This window comes from Oncorhynchus mykiss, chromosome 27 (genome assembly GCF_057628025.1).
Source record: "Oncorhynchus mykiss isolate SJ-2025 chromosome 27, ASM5762802v1, whole genome shotgun sequence".
NCBI lineage: Eukaryota > Metazoa > Chordata > Actinopteri > Salmoniformes > Salmonidae > Oncorhynchus > Oncorhynchus mykiss.
Window position 1 is genome coordinate 19,023,671 of NC_143048.1, and position 19,397 is coordinate 19,043,067.

General features: G+C 46.7%; 1 protein-coding gene across 1 annotated transcript in view; it reads right to left on the reverse strand.

The window, feature by feature from the left end:
* Positions 1–4,913: 4,913 nt before the first annotated feature.
* Positions 4,914–19,397, reverse strand: part of LOC110507672 (protocadherin-16) — a 197,636-nt gene continuing 183,152 nt past the window's right edge. Inside the window, exons 18-28 of the mRNA XM_036964819.2 lie at positions 19,007–19,257; positions 15,238–15,370; positions 14,934–15,120; positions 14,378–14,491; positions 13,804–14,015; positions 12,741–12,892; positions 12,333–12,463; positions 11,391–11,677; positions 10,464–11,131; positions 10,154–10,340; positions 4,914–7,551 (exon numbers count right to left, since the gene is read on the reverse strand). Coding sequence (XP_036820714.2) covers positions 5,620–7,551; positions 10,154–10,340; positions 10,464–11,131; positions 11,391–11,677; positions 12,333–12,463; positions 12,741–12,892; positions 13,804–14,015; positions 14,378–14,491; positions 14,934–15,120; positions 15,238–15,370; positions 19,007–19,257 — 4,254 coding nt within the window. The 3' untranslated portion in view covers positions 4,914–5,619. The remainder of the gene's footprint in view (positions 7,552–10,153; positions 10,341–10,463; positions 11,132–11,390; positions 11,678–12,332; positions 12,464–12,740; positions 12,893–13,803; positions 14,016–14,377; positions 14,492–14,933; positions 15,121–15,237; positions 15,371–19,006; positions 19,258–19,397) is intronic.

The following is a 19,397-nucleotide window of genomic DNA, read 5'->3' on the forward strand; positions in this document are numbered from 1 at the left end:
CCAGACACAGATTACAACCTAGTTCTGGACTACGAATAATTTCAATTTCGAATTGTTATTGTACAAGATTTTTAGTCCAGGACTAGGCTTAATACTGTACCTGTCCGGGAAACCGGCCCCTCAAAGTTTTTCAATAGCATAATGCACAAAGTGAAAAGCATCCGATATTTTATTGGCCTCTAACACATGAGATATTGAAACCACCATTATGCTTCAATCAGTCTCACTCATAGAACCCCCTAGCTGGGTAGTTATATACCTACCATTGACTTTCCATATAGCTAGCCACATACATTAACCTACCAGGAGCACAAACCCTCTATCAAAGCAGGAACTGGTAGCTAGCAGTCTGAATGGAGTTTAGAGGAGAACCCTGCCACTTCATTTCCATGTCTGGCTGCTCCTAGCAACAAGGTTAGTGTGAAACTAGACCAGAAAAAGATGGGCCCTGGTCAGATGTAGAGCACTATATAAGGGATAGGGTGCCAATTGGGAAACACATTTACATTCAGCCCTGGTCATAAACAATACATTAAAGACTATGACAATCCCATCTGGTCTTCATTCACTAGAGCTCTCAGTGATCCTCATTCTCATCTAGTAATGTAGTTGATCCTCATATTTAACAACTCCTCTTTGCTAATCAGAACAAGAGAGATAGAGACAGTACACTGTATTGTGTTCACATAAGTACTTTAATCAGGCACTTTGACAAGAAGAACAAACACCTAGCACATCAGGGCAGATATATGATATGTGGGGAACAAGTATATTATGGGCTACGTGCGGGAAGAAAGAGGATGTACAATTTTATAAATAACAAACTGATGAATGAACAAAGTAAGAGCCCAAAACAACATGATATCCAAGCTTCTTAATTTTAAACATAGTTGAAGTTGGAAGTTTACATACACCTTAGCCAAATACATTTAAACTCAGTTTTTCACAATTCCTGATGTTTAATCCTAGTAAAAATTCCCTGTCTTAGGTCAGTTAGGATCACCACTTTATTTTAAGAATGTGAAATGTCAGAATTAATAGTAGAGAGAATTATTTATTTCAGCTTTTATTTCTTTCATCACATTCCCAGTGCGTCAGAAGTTTACATACACTCAATTAGTATTTGGTAGCATTGCCTTTAAATTGTTTAACGTGGGTCAAACGTTTCGGATAGCCTTCCACAAGCTTCCCACAACAAGTTGGGTGAATGTTGGCCCATTCCTCCTGACAGAGCTGGTGTAACTGTGTCATGTTTCTAGGCCTCCTTGCTCGCACACGCTTTTTCAGTTCTGCCCACAAATTTTATTTAGGATTGAGGTCAGGGACTTGTGATGGCCACTCCAATACCTTGACTTTGTTGTCCTTAAGCCATTTTGCCACAACTTTGGAAGTATGCTTGGGGTTATTGCCCATTTGGAAGACCCATTTGCGACCAAGCTTTAACTGATGTCTTGAGATATTGCTTCAATATATCCACATAATTTTCCATCCTCATGATGCGATCAATTTTGTGAAGTGCACCAGTCCCTCCTGCAGTAAAGCACCCACACAACATGATGCTGCCACCCCCGTGCTTCACGGTCGGGATGGTGTTCTTCGGCTTGCAAGCATCCCCCTTTTTCCTCCAAACATAACAATGGTCATTATGGCCAAACAGTTCTATTTTTGTTTCATCAGACCAGAGGACATTTCTCCAAAAAGTACGATCTTTGTCCCCATGTGCAGTTGCAAACCGTAGTCTGGCTTTTTTTATGGCGGTTTTGGAGCAGTGGCTTCTTCCTTGCTTAGCGGCCTTTCAGGTTATGTCAATATAGGACTCGTTTTACTGTGGATATAGATACTTTTGTACCTGTTTCCTCCAGCATCTTCACAAGGTCCTTTGCTGTTGTTCTGGGGCTGATTTGCACTTTTCACACCAAAGTACGTTCATCTCTAGGAGACAGAACGAGTCTCCTTCCTGAGCGGTATGATGGCTGCGTGGTTCCATGGTGTTTACACTTGCGTACTATTGTATGTACAGATGAACATGGTACCTTCGGGCGTTTGGAAATTGCTCCCAAGGATGAAGCAGACTTGTGGAGGTATTTTTTTTTTCTGAGGTCTTGGCGGATATCTTTTGATTTCCCCATGATGTCAAGCAAAGAGGCACTGAGTTTGAAGGTAGGCCTTGAAATAGATCCACAGGTACACTTTCAATTGACTCAAATGATGCCAGTTAGCCTAATAGAAGCTTCTAAAGCCATGACATCATTTTCTGGCATTTTCCAAGCTGTTTAAAGGCACAGTCAACTTAGTGTATGTACACTTCTGACCCACTGGAATTGTGATACAGTGAATTTTAAGTGAAATAATCTGTCTGTAAACAATTGCTGGAAAAATGACTTGTGTCATGCACAAAGTAGATGTCCAAACCGACTTGCCAAAACTATGGTTTATTAACAATTTGTAGAGTGGTTGAAAAACGAGTTTTAATGACTCCAACCTAAGGGTATGTAAACTTCCGACTTCAACTGTAAATAGCCTTGTGTTTTAGGGGCAGTTTAACATGACTTAACAAACACTTTTAAAGATTTCTAAGTTGGAGTGTAGCTGAGTACTAATTAGCATCCATCACTGAGTGTGTTCCAAATGGCACCCTATTCCCTACATGGAGCACTACTTTTGCAGCACACTCTATAGGGAATAAGGTGCCATTTGGAACATAGCCTCTGTGTCTCAAGGATGTAGTGAGGTTTCTCAGAGCCAATAACGTTTCTTCATTTAACATGTTAACAATTAAAAACGGTACAAAGACTCCAAAACTGTCAGCCTGGAAGAAGCTCCACCGTGATGAATGAAGGAAAATTGAGTCTCCCGATTTAGTCCATGGCAGAAGGCTAGCTAACCATAAATACAACCTTACACAGGGGTATTTAGTACAGGCTGCCAAAACCACTTAAATTGAACTTGTTTTTCTATCAGACAACAGACAGTAAGCTACGAGCTGAAGGTCATGCAGTTCTACATGGGTTGCATCCCAAATAACTTAGTGAACTACTGTATAGGGAAGTGCACTCTTTTTGCGGAGGAAAATACCCCAATAGGGCCCTGGTCAAAAGTACTATATTGGGAATACGGTGCCATTTGGGACTCAGTTTGGTGTTACATTCTGATACCAAGAAGTGGTATCTCAACAGACACTAGTTAGTAGCTAGTTACTAGGCGTAGTGAAAACTAACAATACTGCAAACTAACAATATTGATAACTTACATTACTGTAGTTCAGAGAAGGAACTAAGAGAGAACAGATAAGCAATCTCAACAACACTGTTTTGATTAGTGTTCTTTCTAGTTTCAGTCCTGCATGTGATTTGAAAAGCAGTATTTCAGAGATTCATCTGGCTTTGTGGAACATCCCCTGCAAAGAAATTATGAAAATATCTGTTGCTACAAGCTTCTCCTGGTCCAGGATGCTGGAGAGAATCCCATCGATACTGAGATGAGCTTAGGGAGCTACAGTCTGTCAGAGGTACACACACAACCCTTATTCAGTCTGTCAGAGGTACTCACACAACCCTTATTCAGTCTGTCAGAGGTACACACACAACCCTTATTCAGTCTGTCAGAGGTACACACACAACCCTTATACAGTCTGTCAGAGGTACACACACAACCCTTATTCAGTCTGTCAGAGGTACACACACAACCCTTATTCAGTCTGTCAGAGGTACTCACACAACCCTTATTCAGTCTGTCAGAGGTACACACACAACCCTTATTCAGTCTGTCAGAGGTACACACACAACCCTTATTCAGTCTGTCAGAGGTACACACACAACCCTTATACAGTCTGTCAGAGGTACACACACAACCCTTATACAGTCTGTCAGAGGTACACACACAACCCTTATACAGTCTGTCAGAGGTACACACACAACCCTTATTCAGTCTGTCAGAGGTACACACACAACCCTTATTCAGTCTGTCAGAGGTACACACACAACCCTTATACAGTCTGTCAGAGGTACACACACAACCCTTATACAGTCTGTCAGAGGTACACACACAACCCTTATTCAGTCTGTCAGAGGTACACACACAACCCTTATTCAGTCTGTCAGAGGTACACACACAACCCTTATACAGTCTGTCAGAGGTACACACACAACCCTTATTCAGTCTGTCAGAGGTACACACACAACCCTTATTCAGTCTGTCAGAGGTACACACACAACCCTTATACAGTCTGTCAGAGGTACACACACAACCCTTATTCAGTCTGTCAGAGGTACACACACAACCCTTATACAGTCTGGCAGGTGTTTAGCAGCAACTGCAGTTTAGCTGCCTCTAGAATAACAACTAGACCGGTCTGCTGAATTACATGACATTGTTTTTTTTCTTAGTTCTATTCCTGCTGGTCTCTATAATCTTTCTGACCTCCCCTGTCTGTCTATGTCTGAGTAGTTCTGCCCTTGTCTGTGTCTACTGTGCCACTAGAATACCAAGTAGACCTGTAAGGCTCATCGTGATTAAGGGATTAAGGACACCTGAAAGGAAGGACATGATTAATGGATGTCAAGTTCACCTCAACTAGACTGGAGGGAAGAAACAAAGGAACGTGTTTAGGACATGAGAACATGTGTGACTGATCCCTTCAAACAAGACTCAAAAGACTACGTTTGCATCCCAAATGGTACCCTATTCCCTTTATAGTGCACTACTTTTGACCAGGTAGGGCATTAGATAGGGAATAGGTGCCATTTGGGACACACATATGGCACACTGAATTATTATGAGAGGGATCCAACACGCTACCAGATTATTTTTGTTCTTCCAGCAAGGCAAGCTCCTTTTTCACTCCTCTGTAATAAATATTTACAAGAAATGACAGCATATCCCCCCAATCAATCACACTAATAGAAATAAAGAGCTTTGTTTTGTTCCAAAAACACATGAATGGTTAAGTACATGAGATACAACCAACATACAGTTCAAACATACTGTTACATAGCTACAAATATACACACATGGAAATATATTCTGAGGCTATAACAGCCCTCTGGCACATAATTAGTGCCATTTCTAGTCAGAAACCAAAGTCAGTATAAAAATATAGACAGAAAAAGGTATCTTCTACAAAATATTGACATCATGGCTCCCTGTTAGAATGTGCAAATCCTGGGTAGTTTAGTCCTCTTGACACTGATTGGATCGAGGGAAGAGGAAGTCCCCAGGAACAGGCAACATCCATTTTGGTCTCAGTTTTGATTCTAGTCCAGTTTGAGAGTCCCATTAGTTTATGATGCATCTACCACCTTTGGTGGTTTGAGAGTTACTTCATTATTTAACTACAGTGCTAACCACACTCTGTGTTCTGGCCAGATGGAAGGTACACTGTACGATCCAGTCTATTGACACCAGATACTGTGACCATTACACAATAGGAGGGGTACCACCCTGCAACCTAAATAGAGTGTCAATTGAGACAACACTTCTGTTTTTTGAGGAACAATAACTCAGTATCAGTCTTCCAATCTCCAGTACCTCAGAGTCTATATCCTTATCTCAGTCTACAGAGTCTATATCCTCACCTGTGAGTCGATACACTCTATATCCTCACCTGTGAGTCGATAGAGTCTATATCCTCATCTCGGCCTCTTCAATGTGCTCCATGCTGTGTTCAGTGGTGCTGATCATGGAGGCTGAGGGGCCCTGGGTGACCCCGAAGGGTATGATGGCCGGGGAGCGGGCGGCCAGGGGGGACAGGGAGGGGGAAAAGCTGGGGGACATGGCTACTGAGGAGGGGGAGCCCTCGTGACTGATGGGGGACCTCCGTAGGGAGGCCAGGTGGGGGAAGGAGGACCTCCCCACAGAGGGCTTGACAGGAGCAGGCTTGACCGGGACTGTCTTCGCGCCGGGGTGGGCTATGGAGGTGATTAGGGGCGGGGGGTCAATGCGAGGGGGTTTGGGGTCCACCTTGGCTTTGTGCTGGAGCGGTCTGCGGGGGTTAGGAGTGGCCGTCTCATCCTTTAACCTCGCTATCTCCGTGAAGACGCTTGCTAATGGCTGGAACTGTGGACACCAGTTCAGCAGGTAGTCCCAGTTATAACTACCCCTCAGCTCCTCGTCACTGGCCACTATGGCTGTGAGGGAGCCATCCACAGCGGGTTTACCATCCACTGGGAAGGCATAGTCTTTAGGGTGGGAGATGTTCAGCCCCCTCCCTACCCCCAGATAACCTCCTCCATCCTCCCTGTAGACAGGCACCTGCCCAGCCAGCAGAGTCCCACTGAGATTGGCCAGCTTCTTGGCCTTAAACCACTGGTTGGCGTCAATGTTGGGCTCACACGAGATGTCAGACAGCTGGTCAGCGTCCTGCTGGATACCAGAGTCTGGCCCGCGGGCTGAGATGTGTTCTTGCATGGATGAAGAGATGGAGGAGACACGGGGGTACTCGTTGATCATCCGGATCTCATCGTCCTCCGCCGCTTCCGCTGAGCCACGCCCGCTGGAGTGGGATGGGTCCAGGGAGCCCCCGCGGGGGTATGGCCCTCCCCCTCCACTCCCTGTTTGGTCGGAAACGTACCCTGGTAAGGCCTGATGGTAGATGCGGTCGTTCCGGTCAGTGTCGGTAACTTTAGTCTCCTCTAGTTTGTGTAGCATGGTGCCATGGCCGGGAGAGGCTGGAGGTCTGCAGCGACTCTGCTGCTCCTTCCTCTGACGTCTCAGTCTCACACAAAACAGAGACATGGCGATGAAGATGAGGATGAGGATGGCTCCCAGGGACACAGCGATCACACTGACCAGCAGCAGATTCATGTCCGACACGAGGCCGAAGGATGTGTTTGTCACATCAACGGTGAGGCGGGCGGTGGCCACGCGGGACGTCTCCAGAGGGCTGTGGGCCGTCAGGTCAAGGGTCATCACACGGACCTCCCTCTTGGCCCTGCTCAAGTGTCGAACGTGGCTGTCCATCTTCAGGGAGACCACACCTGTCGATGCATTTACCTGGAAGTAGGGCGAGGGGTCAGCTAGGGAGTACAGAACAATCCCGTCCACTCCCTCGTCCTCGTCTCTGGCTGTCACCTGACCGATGCTCTGGCCCTTCTTCGCCCCCTCAGGAACCAGGAAGGAGAACTCTAAGTCGGAGAACACAGGGTCGTACTCATCCTCCCCCATCACGTACACCTGGATGGTCACCGTGGCAGAGTAGTTCCCTGCGTCCATGGCTAGAGCTACAAAGTTGAACAAGTTGACCTTCTCAAAGTCAAAGGTAGAGCGAGTCCGGACCTCGCCTGACGTCTGGTTGAGCAGGAAGGAGTCTTTCCCCTCTCCAGTCTTGTCCAACATGTAGTACCTCAGCTGTCCGAAGACTCCCGTGTCCTGGTCGATGGCGTGCAGCATGGTGACAAGGGTGTTGTGAGGCTGGTTCTCTCTGACGCTGGCGGTGAGGATGGGCAGAGGGAAGTAAGGTCTGTTGTCATTAATGTCCTTCACCTCCACAGTGACAGGAGCCAGCGCATAGTGACCCTGTCCATCTGTCGCCTGCACAATGATCACATGGGATGCCTAGTAGGAGGGTCAGACGGAGAGGGGGAGAGAGAGAGTGAGGGAAAGAGGGTGACAGAGAGAGATAGATGGTGAGATAGAGAGAGAGATTAATACTTTCTTTCTCACTGAAGGGAAATGAATTGCCAGCAGCAGAATATACAAACAGTCTATGTTACGATGACGCCGAAGAGGATGGCTGATGTTTTACATGCCCGTAACCAATTGTGCTATTTTGTTCGTTATTTTTGTGTTGTTTGTAACTTTTTTTTTTTTTTTACTTATTTTGTACATAATGTTGCTGCTACCATCTCTTATGACTGAAAATAACTTCTTGACATCAGAACTGGGATTACTCACCACGGACTGGAAGAAGCTTTTTCCTTTAATGAGTCTGACGAGAAAGATTGATCTCCCGGGAACAGGCCCGGATCCCCGTCATTTGCGTGAAGCTTTTTGAGAATCCATAGGCGAGCGAGTAAACTCCCACTGCCATCAATTCTAATTGCTAACATGCAATCATTGGAAAATAAAATGTATGATCTACAATTACGATTATCCCACCAACGGGACATTAAGAACTGTAATATCCTATGTTTCACCGAGTCGTGGCTGAACGAATAACGGATAATATAGAGCTGGAGGGATATTCAATGCACCGGCAAAATATGGGGTGGAGGTGTGTGTCTTTTTGTCAGTAACAGCTGGTGCGGGATGTCTAATATTAAAGAAGTCTCTGAATCCTACTACACCGGCTCTGACGCTCGTCGGATGTGGCAGGGCTTGAAAACTATTATGGACTACAAAGGGAAACCCAGACGCGAGCCTACCAGGTGAGCTAAATGCCCTTTATGCTCACTTCGAGGCAAGCAACACTGAAGCATGCACGAGAGCACCAGCTCTTCTGGATGACTGTGTGATAAAGCTCTCGGTAGCCGATGTGAGCAAGACCTTTAAACATGTCAATATTCACAAAGCTGAGGGGCCAGATGGATTACCAGGATGTGTACTCAAAGAATGTGTGGACCAACTGGCAAGTGTCTATAATACCTACATGTTTCAAGCCAACCAACATCCCTGTGTACAAGGACGCGAAGGTAACCTGCCTAAACAATTACCGCCCCGTAGCACTCACGTCGGTAGCCATGAAATGCTTTGAAAGGCAGGTCATGGCTCACATTAAAAGCATCCTCCTGGACACCCTAGTCTCACTCCAATTCACATACCGCCCAAACAGATCCACAGATAACGCAATCTCAATCGCACTCCACACTGCCCTTTCCCACCTGGACAAAAGAAACACCTATGTGAGAATGCTGTTCATTGACTACATCTCAGCTTTCAACACCATAGTGTCCACGAAGCTCATCACTAAGCTAAGAACCCTGGGACTAAACACGTCCCTCTGCAACTGGATCCTGGACTTCCTGACGGGCCGCCCCCAGGTGGTGAGGGTAGGCAACAACAGGCCCCCATTAACATCAACGGGGCTGTAGTGGAGCGGGTCGAGAGTTTCAAGTTCCTTGGTGTCCACATCACCAACATCACCAGTGGCATGACAACACGTTTTCCCCCTCAGGAGACTGAAAAGATTTGGCATGGGTCCCCAGATCCTCAAAAAATTCTACAGCTGCACCATCGAGAGCATCCTGACCGGTTGCATCACCGCCTGGCATGGCAACTGCTCGGCATCTGACCTTAAGGTGCTACAGAGGGTAGTGCGTATGACCCAGTACATCACTGGGGCCAAGCTTCCTGCAAACAAGGACCTATATACTAGGAGATGTTAGAGGAAAGACCATAAAATTGTCAGAGACTCCAGTCACCCAAGTCATAGACTGTTCTCTCTGCTACCACACGGAAAGCGGTACCGGAGCGCCAACTGTAAGACCAAAAGGCTCCTTAACAACTTTTACCCCCAAGCTATAAGACTGCTGAACAATTAATCAAATGGCCACCAAACTATTAGATTGAACCCCCCTCCCCCTCCATTTGTTTTGTACACAGCCACGACTCACTGATAATTATCTCTGCATAGTCACTTCACCCCTACCTACATTTGGGCGGCAGGTAGCCTAGTGGTTCGAGTGTTGGGCCAGTAACCAAGAGGTTGCTAGATCAAATCCCCAAGCGGACAAGGTAAAAATCTGTCGTTCTGTCCCTGAACAAGGCAGTTATCCCACTGTTGCGAGGCTGTAATTGTGAATAAGAATTTGTTCTTAACTGACTTGCCTAGTTAAATAAAGAAAAAATAAATGTACAAATGACCTTTAACCTGTACCCCCGCACACTGACTGCTGTATATAGCCTCGTTATTATTGTGTTACTTTAGTTTATTTGGTAAATATTTTCTTAACTCTTCTTGAACTTACTGTTGGTTAAGGGCTTGTAAGTAAGCATTTCAAGGTAAGGTCTACTACAATTGTTGTATTCGGCGCATGTGACAAATAAAGTTTGATTTGATAACTATCGACCAAGTCTTTGTCTATTTCTGTATCAAACTATTTCCTATGTAGTACACTTCTTTTGACCAGGGCCCATAGGGCTCTTTAAAAATGTGTGCACTATATAGGAAATAGGGTGCCATTTGGGGCACATGACAAACCAGGAAGTGCCTTGGTACCTGTCTCTCGCTGTCCAGTGGTCTCTGCAGCTTCAGGGCTCCGGTCCAGCGGTCTACCTGGAACATACCCGTCTCATCCCCAGAGCTGATCAGGTACTGCACCTTCCCTACGGCCGGGGAGTCTGGGTCTGTTGCAGACAGGCTGAGGACCTCAGTCCCTGTGGCTGCTCCTTCACTCACCACCACACTGCAGGGTTCAAGGGGTTATTATTAGTCACTTTTACAAAAAACATGACTTTTGGTTTCCCAGTGCAAACACATGTAATAGAGTAATTAAGGACATTTAACAAACAACAAAGTACCAAATTACCTGTACTCTGCCCTGCTGAACGCCGGAGGGTTGTCATTAGTATCCGTCACACTGATCAGCGCAGAGACAGCCGAGCTCCTCTGGGGCACGCCGCGGTCTGACACGACCACGGTCAGGTTGTAACTGGACACCGCCTCAAAGTCCAGCCCCTCACCGGTCAATACCAGGCTGCCTACTGTCTGAAAGCCCTGTCCTTCTAGGAAGCGTACACTGCTCTCAATCTGGAAGGCATTGCCTGCGTTTCCGCTGGCTATAGTGAAGTCAAAGCCACAGTTGTCGCGTGACGTGTCGCCGTCGGCCGCCTCCAGGGTCAGGATGGTGGCGCCCGGGAGGCCGTCCTCCGACACCGTGGCTCTGTACTCTGATTGGTGGAAGACGGGCGCGTTGTCGTTGACGTCAGTCACCTGGACCTGTACAGTAGCGGTGGAGGAGAGGGCTGGTGTTCCCATGTCTCTGGACTCTATTACCACCAGGATAGAAGGGTTCTCAGAGTCAAACTCTGCCTGCTGGGTGATGAACAGGGTACCATTGCTGGGGTCGATGTAGAAGATGTCCCGTGTTGATGACATCACTCTGTACATGACACGGCCGTTCTCTCCAGAGTCGCTGTCCGTGGCTGTCACAGTGACAACTGCACTGCCAGCTGGGGTGTGCTCTGCCAGAATCACCTGGGAAACACAGTAGGGACGTGTTCAGAATAGTTGAGGCATGTTGGACAGGCATGCTAATGGTTAATGGTACCAGGAATCTGAGTTAGTAAACTAAATGAGGAAAATAGATACATACACACGGTATCATTATTGATCTGTATGTACATAGAAAAATCCAGCTAAATAGTTCTCATAGTCTCTTACGGCATCATTGCATCCTGCCAACACAAACACAGATTTTCCAAGGCTAGTGGAGGCCGGTTAGAGGATAGACTACCTGGTAAAGATCCTGTGTGAATGTAGGAACGTTATCATTGACATCCTCCACCAGTATGGTGAGGTTAGCTTCAGTCTGGTGTTTGGAGTCAGTAGCCCTGACAGTCAGCGTGTACCAGGTCCTCTCCTCGTAGTCCAGAGGGGCGGTCAGAGACACCCCGCCCCCGTAGCGGTGGATCCCAAACACGCCCTGGGAGGACAGGTCCAGGTGGAGGGTGTAGGACAGGGCTGGGCCTGAGTCAACGTCGTTTCCAGTCACCTGGGTTATTACTGAGCCAATCAGAGTGTCTGGAGGGAGAGGGAGAGAAAAGGGGGAGGGGGATAGTACAGGGGGACAGAGAGTGAGAGTGGGAGAGAGCGAGAGAACAGGTTTTGGGAGATTGTTATATGGGAACAACACTATAGCCATAGAAGCAGCTCCCAGCACATAGCATATCCTATTACATCATGTTGCTTTTAGGAATATATTGCACACTTCTGATTTATTTTTTTTCCTGAATTGGATATTTTATACAGGAAACTGTAGACGTCATATGTACAGAAGGATATGAATAGAGGGAAACTTGGCTTCAGAACGACTCATAAAAGGGTCAGTTTTATCACTGAGAACTGCCGAGTGCTGCCAGAGAGAGGAGTGAGGATCAGTGATAAGATCAGTGGACTAAAGGTTCACTGTTTAATTGACTATGTCTCAAATGTCTTAGAAAGTTGATACATACACCCCCTGGTAGAGCACGACATAGTGAATAGGATGTCAGTTAAACACACTTGGGTTCAAATACTATTTCAAACCATTCAAAAACGTTGTGTTTGCTTTAGCCTGCCTGAAGTACCAGTTGGGTGAGGTTTGCACTTTTGCGAAGCCCAGCTAAAGTATTTAAAATGAATTCAAATCATATTTGAACCCGGGTCTGCAGTTGAGACCTGTGGGTCATTGACTTACTCTCTGGCACTCTGATCTCGCGCGGCAAGGGGATTGTAGGACTGTTGTCATTGAGGTCCACGATTATCACCGTGAGGGTCGCCGAGCCGGCCAATCGTGGTGTGCCCCGGTCCGTTGCAGTAACAACCAGCCTGGTGCCATGGAAATGATAAAAGAAACTGTCAGTTGGAGTTTGGTTCTTATCTTTTATGTTTCAGGTTTCATAACCTTTCATCTCCTGCTGTCTTACATCAGAACCTGTTGTAGCCCAGAGCATGACAGATATTTAGTTTCCAATACAAAGAGAAAGAGAGTACAGGAACAGAGAGAGTATTTATAGACTGAAAACAAAGGTTAGCCCACTGAGGGAAACCACATGTCAGGCAGATTGTGAACAAACACACACTCTCACAAGGCCCTGCCCCTCACTTGGTTTGTGTCCAGATCTCTCGGTCCATGATAGCGGCGGTGGTGATGCTTCCGGTCAGCGGGTCGATCTTGAACAGACCGCTGAGAGACGACGACCTCAGGCTGTAGGTCACCTGACCATTCTGGCCCTGGTCCAGGTCATCAGCCACCACCTGGATGGGACAGACAGGAAGTCACATGACAGAGGTCAGAAAGAAAATCTAAACCAAAAAAAAGCATTGTCTTCTGATATCACTGGTTTTCTTTTGTCTTAAAAGCAAAGTGTACTTGTGTTTATGGTTAGCCATACAATCTGTTCTATTGTGTCATTGGCTGTTGTTCACCCTTCCCCTGCTGTTCATTATTTTGAATGTTGCTTTGTTTTGTTTTTGAAAGCAATAGAAAAAATTGAAAAAATAATAATAATCTGCCAACACCTGGGGACAGACAGGAAGTCACATGACCAGAGGTCAAAGGTTAGAGAATAAATAAATCAAAACAAAGAACAGATTTACAACAGCTGTGGAACAGTAACAGGACCTGGTGATGAATATTGGACTTGGAGAGTTTATAAGAAGGTTCTAAATGGCCGTGGTTTCATACAGCATACAGTTGAGTCTACAGTGGTTAGAGTGTTGGGCCAGTAACCGAAAGGTTGCTGGATCGAATTCAAGAGCTGACAAGGTAAAAATCTGTCGTTCTGCCCCTGAGCAAGGCAGTTAACCCACTGTTCCCCGGGCACCAAAGACGTGGATGTCGATTATGGCAGCCCCCCGCACCTCTCTGATTCAGAGGGGTTTGGTTAAATGCGGAAGACACATTTCAGTTGAATGCATTCAGTTGTACAACTAACTAGGTATCCTCCCTTTCCCTTTATATACTCAACTGGGAAACACACTGCAGTATAGGCATAGGAACAGACAGTCACCTCTCAGAACTACCTCAGCAGCACTGAAACTATCCAGATCTCTACCGTCTGAACTTAGAGCGTTTTCTAGCCCACAATCTCACACCACCTATAGCCAAGCATAATGCAGGTGTGTTTGTGAGTGTCTGCGTGCAGCGTGCACCAGTGTGTGCCTACCTGTATGATAGGGAAATGATATCCCTGTGCCTCTCGTATGTAGGCTACATAGTTCTGCAGCTGGAAGCGTGGCAGGTTGTCATTGATGTCCTGAAGGATCAGGTTGACCGCCATGAAGGAACTGGAGGATGCAGTTTCAGCCTTCACCACTAGGCGGAGTCTAGGGGTGTCCTCATAGTCCAGCCCCATGGAGCTCTGTACCCAGATCTCACCTGGTTAGAACAATAACAAGGACAGATCTCACCTGGTTAGAACAATAACAAGGACAGATCTCACCTGGTTAGAACAATAACAAGGACAGATCTCACCTGGTTAGAACAATAACAAGGACAGATCTCACCTGGTTAGAACAATAACAAGGACAGATCTCACCTGATTAGAACAATAACAAGGACAGATCTCACCTGGTTAGAACAATAACAAGGACAGATCTCACCTGGTTAGAACAATTACAAAGGGTCTGAGAACCAACTGGGCAATGGATATTCATGATATGCATCAGGGATGTAGAGTTTGTTTTACGCATTTTTTGTCAACATGTGTTTTTATGTAATTCCCCACCCCAGTGGCTTACCAGTGGAGGAGCTGATTCCAAAGGAGTGTAGGGTGTTGCCGCTGAAGATGCTGTAACTGATCCCACTACGGGATCCATCAGGGTACTGGGCCTGAGTCTGCACCACAGCGGTACCTGGATGAGGACAACACCCACCTCACTATCACACTGTGTTCTAAACCCACGCACCTCACTAGCACACTGATTACTTACATTATACACACCTCAGACTCACAACAAAATATATATACATTATTATAAACTGGGTGTTTCGAACCCTGAATGCTGATTGGCTGACAGCTGTGGTAAATCAAACTGTATACCACGGGTATGACAAAACGTTTAGTTTTACTGCTCTAATTACGTTGGTAACCAGTTTATAATAGCAATAAGGCACCTCGGGGGTTTGTGATATATGGCCAATATACCACGACTAAGGGCTGAATCCAGGCACTCAGCGTTGTGTTGTGCATAAAGACAGCCATTAGCCACGGTTTATTGGTCATATACCACACCCCCTCGGAACTTATTGCTTAAATATCACACTCTTTGAATCAAAGAAAAATCCCGTTCCTACCTTTGGCGGCGTTCTCCTGCAGGCTGACGTCTATAGCGTGGCGTGAGAAGCGGATCCCCCTGTAGGTCTGTTCTCTGATGTAGATGACCACCACCCCTAGAGAGGACTGAGCTGGGCTTCCCTGGTCCATAGCCTCTACAATCAGAGTCCTCTGGCCCTGGGTCAGTCCCTGCAGCTTCTCTGTAGCCTGGGATGAAATAATTCATTAATTAATGAAAATGATTTTTGTCTTAAGTCTCCCTAAGCAAGCCATCCCTTAAGTGGGTATTTGACACAAATACCCTGATGAATAACGTAACAACACCTGGATGTCCCCGGTCAGAGAGTTGATGGTGAAGCCCCGGACAGGGCTGGCGAAGCGGTAGAACAGTGAGCCGTTGGCCCCAAAATCCCGGTCCTCCGCCCGCATGGTGGACAGGATGCGATGGGAGGAGACACTGGAGAAGAAGAAGAAGAAGAACATGGATGTCCAACTAAAATGTGTCTTCTGCTTTTATTCAAACCCCTCTGAAAGACACATGCAGAGGGAGGCTTGGAGCATAGGGCAGGCATACTACGATGCCCGTTGAGCAGTTTAGGGGTTACGTGCCTTGTTCAAGGGCACAACAGTAGGGGATGGCATCTAAGACACACAACAGCAAGTGATGGCATCTAAGACACACAACAGCAAGTGATGGCATCTAAGACACACAACAGCAAGTGATGGCATCTAAGACACACAACAGCAAGTGATGGCATCTAAGACACACAACAGCAAGTGATGGCATCTAAGACACACAACAGCAAGTGATGGCATCTAAGACACACAACAGCAAGTGATGGCATCTAAGACACACAACAGCAAGTGATGGCATCTAAGACACACAACAGCAAGTGATGGCATCTAAGACACACAACAGCAAGTGATGGCATCTAAGACACACAACAGCAAGTGATGGCATCTAAGACACACAACAGCAAATCAAATCAAATCATCAAATCACATTTTATTTGTCACATACACATGGTTAGCAGATGTTAATGCGAGTGTAGCGAAATGCTTGTGCTTCTAGTTCCGACAATGCAGTAATAACCAACAAGTAATCTAACTAACAATTCCAAAACTACTGTCTTATACACAGTGTAAGGGGATAAAGAATATGTACATAAGGATATATGAATGAGTGATGGTACAGAGCAGCATAGGCAGGATACAGTAGATGGTATCGAGTACAGTATATACATGAGGTGAGTATGTAAACCAAGTGGCGTAGTTAAAGTGGCTAGTGATACATGTATTACATAAGGATGCAGTCGATGATATAGAGTACAGTATATACGTATGCATATGAGATGAATAATGTAGGGTAAGTAACATTATATAAGGTAGCATTGTTTAAAGTGGCTAGTGATATATTTACATCATTTCCCATCAATTCCCATTATTAAAGTGGCTGGAGTTGAGTCAGTGTCAGTGTGTTGGCAGCAGCCACTCAATGTTAGTGGTGGCTGTTTAACAGTCTGATGGCCTTGAGATAGAAGCTGTTTTTCAGTCTCTCGGTCCCAGCTTTGATGCACCTGTACTGACCTCGCCTTCTGGATGATAGCGGGGTGAACAGGCAGTGGCTCGGGTGGTTGATGTCCTTGATGATCTTTATGGCCTTCCTGTGACATCGGGTGGTGTAGGTGTCCTGGAGGGCAGGTAGTTTGCCCCCGGTGATGCGTTGTGCAGACCTCACTACCCTCTGGAGAGCCTTACGGTTGAGGGCGGAGCAGTTGCCGTACCAGGTGGTGATACAGCCCACCAGGATGCTCTCGATTGTGCATCTGTAGAAGTTTGTGAGTGCTTTTGGTGACAAACCAAATTTCTTCAGCCTCCTGAGGTTGAAGAGGCGCTGCTGCGCCTTCTTCACGATGCTGTCTGTGTGAGTGGACCAATTCAGTTTGTCTGTGATGTGTATGCCGAGGAACTTAAAACTTGCTACCCTCTCCACTACTGTTCCATCGATGTGGATAGGGGGGTGTTCCCTCTGCTGTTTCCTGTCCACAATCATCTCCTTAGTTTTGTTGACGTTGAGTGTGAGGTTATTTTCGTGACACCACACTCCGAGGGCTCTCACCTCCTCCCTGTAGGCCCTCTCGTCGTTGTTGGTAATCAAGCCTACCACTGTTGTGTCGTCCGCAAACTTGATGATTGAGTTGGAGGCGTGCGTGGCCACGCAGTCGTGGGTGAACAGGGAGTACAGGAGAGGGCTCAGAACGCACCCTTGTGGGGCCCCAGTGTTGAGGATCAGCGGGGTGGAGATGTTGTTGCCTACCCTCACCACCTGGGGGCGGCCCGTCAGGAAGTCCAGTACCCAGTTGCACAGGGCGGGGTTGAGACCCAGGGTCTCGAGCTTGATGACGAGCTTGGAGGGTACTATGGTGTTGAATGCCGAGCTGTAGTCGATGAATAGCATTCTCACATAGGTACAGTATTCCTCTTGTCCAGATGGGTTAGGGCAGTGTGCAGTGTGGTTGAGATTGCATCGTCTGTGGACCTATTTGGGCGGTAAGCAAATTGGAGTGGGTCTAGGGTGTCAGGTAGGGTGGAGGTGATATGGTCCTTGACTAGTCTCTCAAAGCACTTCATGATGACGGAAGTGAGTGCTACGGGGCGATAGTCGTTTAGCTCAGTTACCTTAGCTTTCTTGGGAACAGGAACAATGGTGGCCCTCTTGAAGCATGTGGGAACAGCAGACTGGTATAGGGATTGATTGAATATGTCCGTAAACACACCGGCCAGCTGGTCTGCGCATGCTCTGAGGGCGCGGCTGGGGATGCCGTCTGGGCCTGCAGCCTTGCGAGGGTTAACACGTTTAAATGTCTTATTCACCTCGGCTGCAGTGAAGGAGAGTCCGCATGTTTTCGTTGCAGGCCGTGTCAGTGGCACTGTATTGTCCTCAAAGCGGGCAAAAAAGTTATTTAGTCTGCCTGGGAGCAGGACATCCTGGTCCGTGACTGGGCTGGATTTCTTCCTGTAGTCCGTGATTGACTGTAGACCCTGCCACATGCCTCTTGTGTCTGAGCCATTGAATTGAGATTCTACTTTGTCTCTGTACTGACGCTTAGCTTGTTTGATAGCCTTGCGGAGGGAATAGCTGCACTGTTTGTATTCGGTCATGTTACCAGACATCTTCCCCTGATTAAAAGCAGTGGTTCGCGCTTTCAGTTTCACGCGAATGCTGCCATCAATCCACGGTTTCTGGTTAGGGAATGTTTTAATCGTTGCTATGGGAACGACATCTTCAACGCACGTTCTAATGAACTCGCACACCGAATCAGCGTATTCGTCAATATTGTTATCTGACGCAATACGAAACATGTCCCAGTCCACGTGATGGAAGCAGTCTTGGAGTGTGGAGTCAGCTTGGTCGGACCAGCATTGGACAGACCTCAGCGTGGGAGCCTCTTGTTTTAGTTTCTGTCTGTAGGCAGGGATCAACAAAATGGAGTCGTGGTCAGCTTTTCCGAAAGGAGGGCGGGGCAGGGCCTTATATGCGTCGCGGAAGTTAGAGTAACAATGATCCAAGGTTTTTCTACCCCTGGTTGCGCAATCGATATGCTGATAAAATTTAGGGAGTCTTGTTTTCAGATTAGCCTTGTTAAAATCCCCAGCAACAATGAATGCAGCCTCCGGATAAATGGATTCCAGTGATGGCATCTAAGACACACAACAGCAAGTGATGGCATCTAAGACACACAACAGCAAGTGATGGCATCTAAGACACACAACAGCAAGTGATGGCATCTAAGACACACAACAGCAAGTGATGGCATCTAAGACACACAACAGCAAGTGATGGCATCTAAGACACACAACAGCAAGTGATGGCATCTAAGACACACAACAGCAAGTGATGGCATGCCAGCAACACTTTTTATAAATGTTTTATTTAAATCACAACAAAGAAGACATGTGAAAGACAAAACTGTACAGATAAACCTTCCAGATGCCAGCCCAGTCCAACCCAGATTCTTCCCTGTCGGACATGGGATTTGAATCAGCAAACTTCCTGCCTTTATCCTGCATCGCTAAGCTCCTGGCTACCTACTTGGAGGCTGAGATGTTGATGACGAGGGGGTCCTGGATGAAGAATGGAGCGTTGTCGTTCACGTCCTGTACATACACGGTGACCGTGGCGGTGGAGTTGCGAGGGCTGGCGGGGGACGAGTCTATGGCGCAGACATCGAAAGTGTACAACGCGGTTCGTTCTCGGTCGAGCGGAGCGGCGGTGATGACATGTCCCGTGTGCTGGTCGATGATGAACATGCCCTGGGAGCCACGCGACAGGAAGTACAGCACCTGGCATTAGAACAGATTACAGTAGATTAGATTACAAAAAGTAACATCACTTTTAAGGCTTAGTGAGGCCTTCATTAACCCTTTGAATGTCTAGATAGATGGCTTCCATTTGTTGACAAAACGGCAAAAGTGTTATGCTA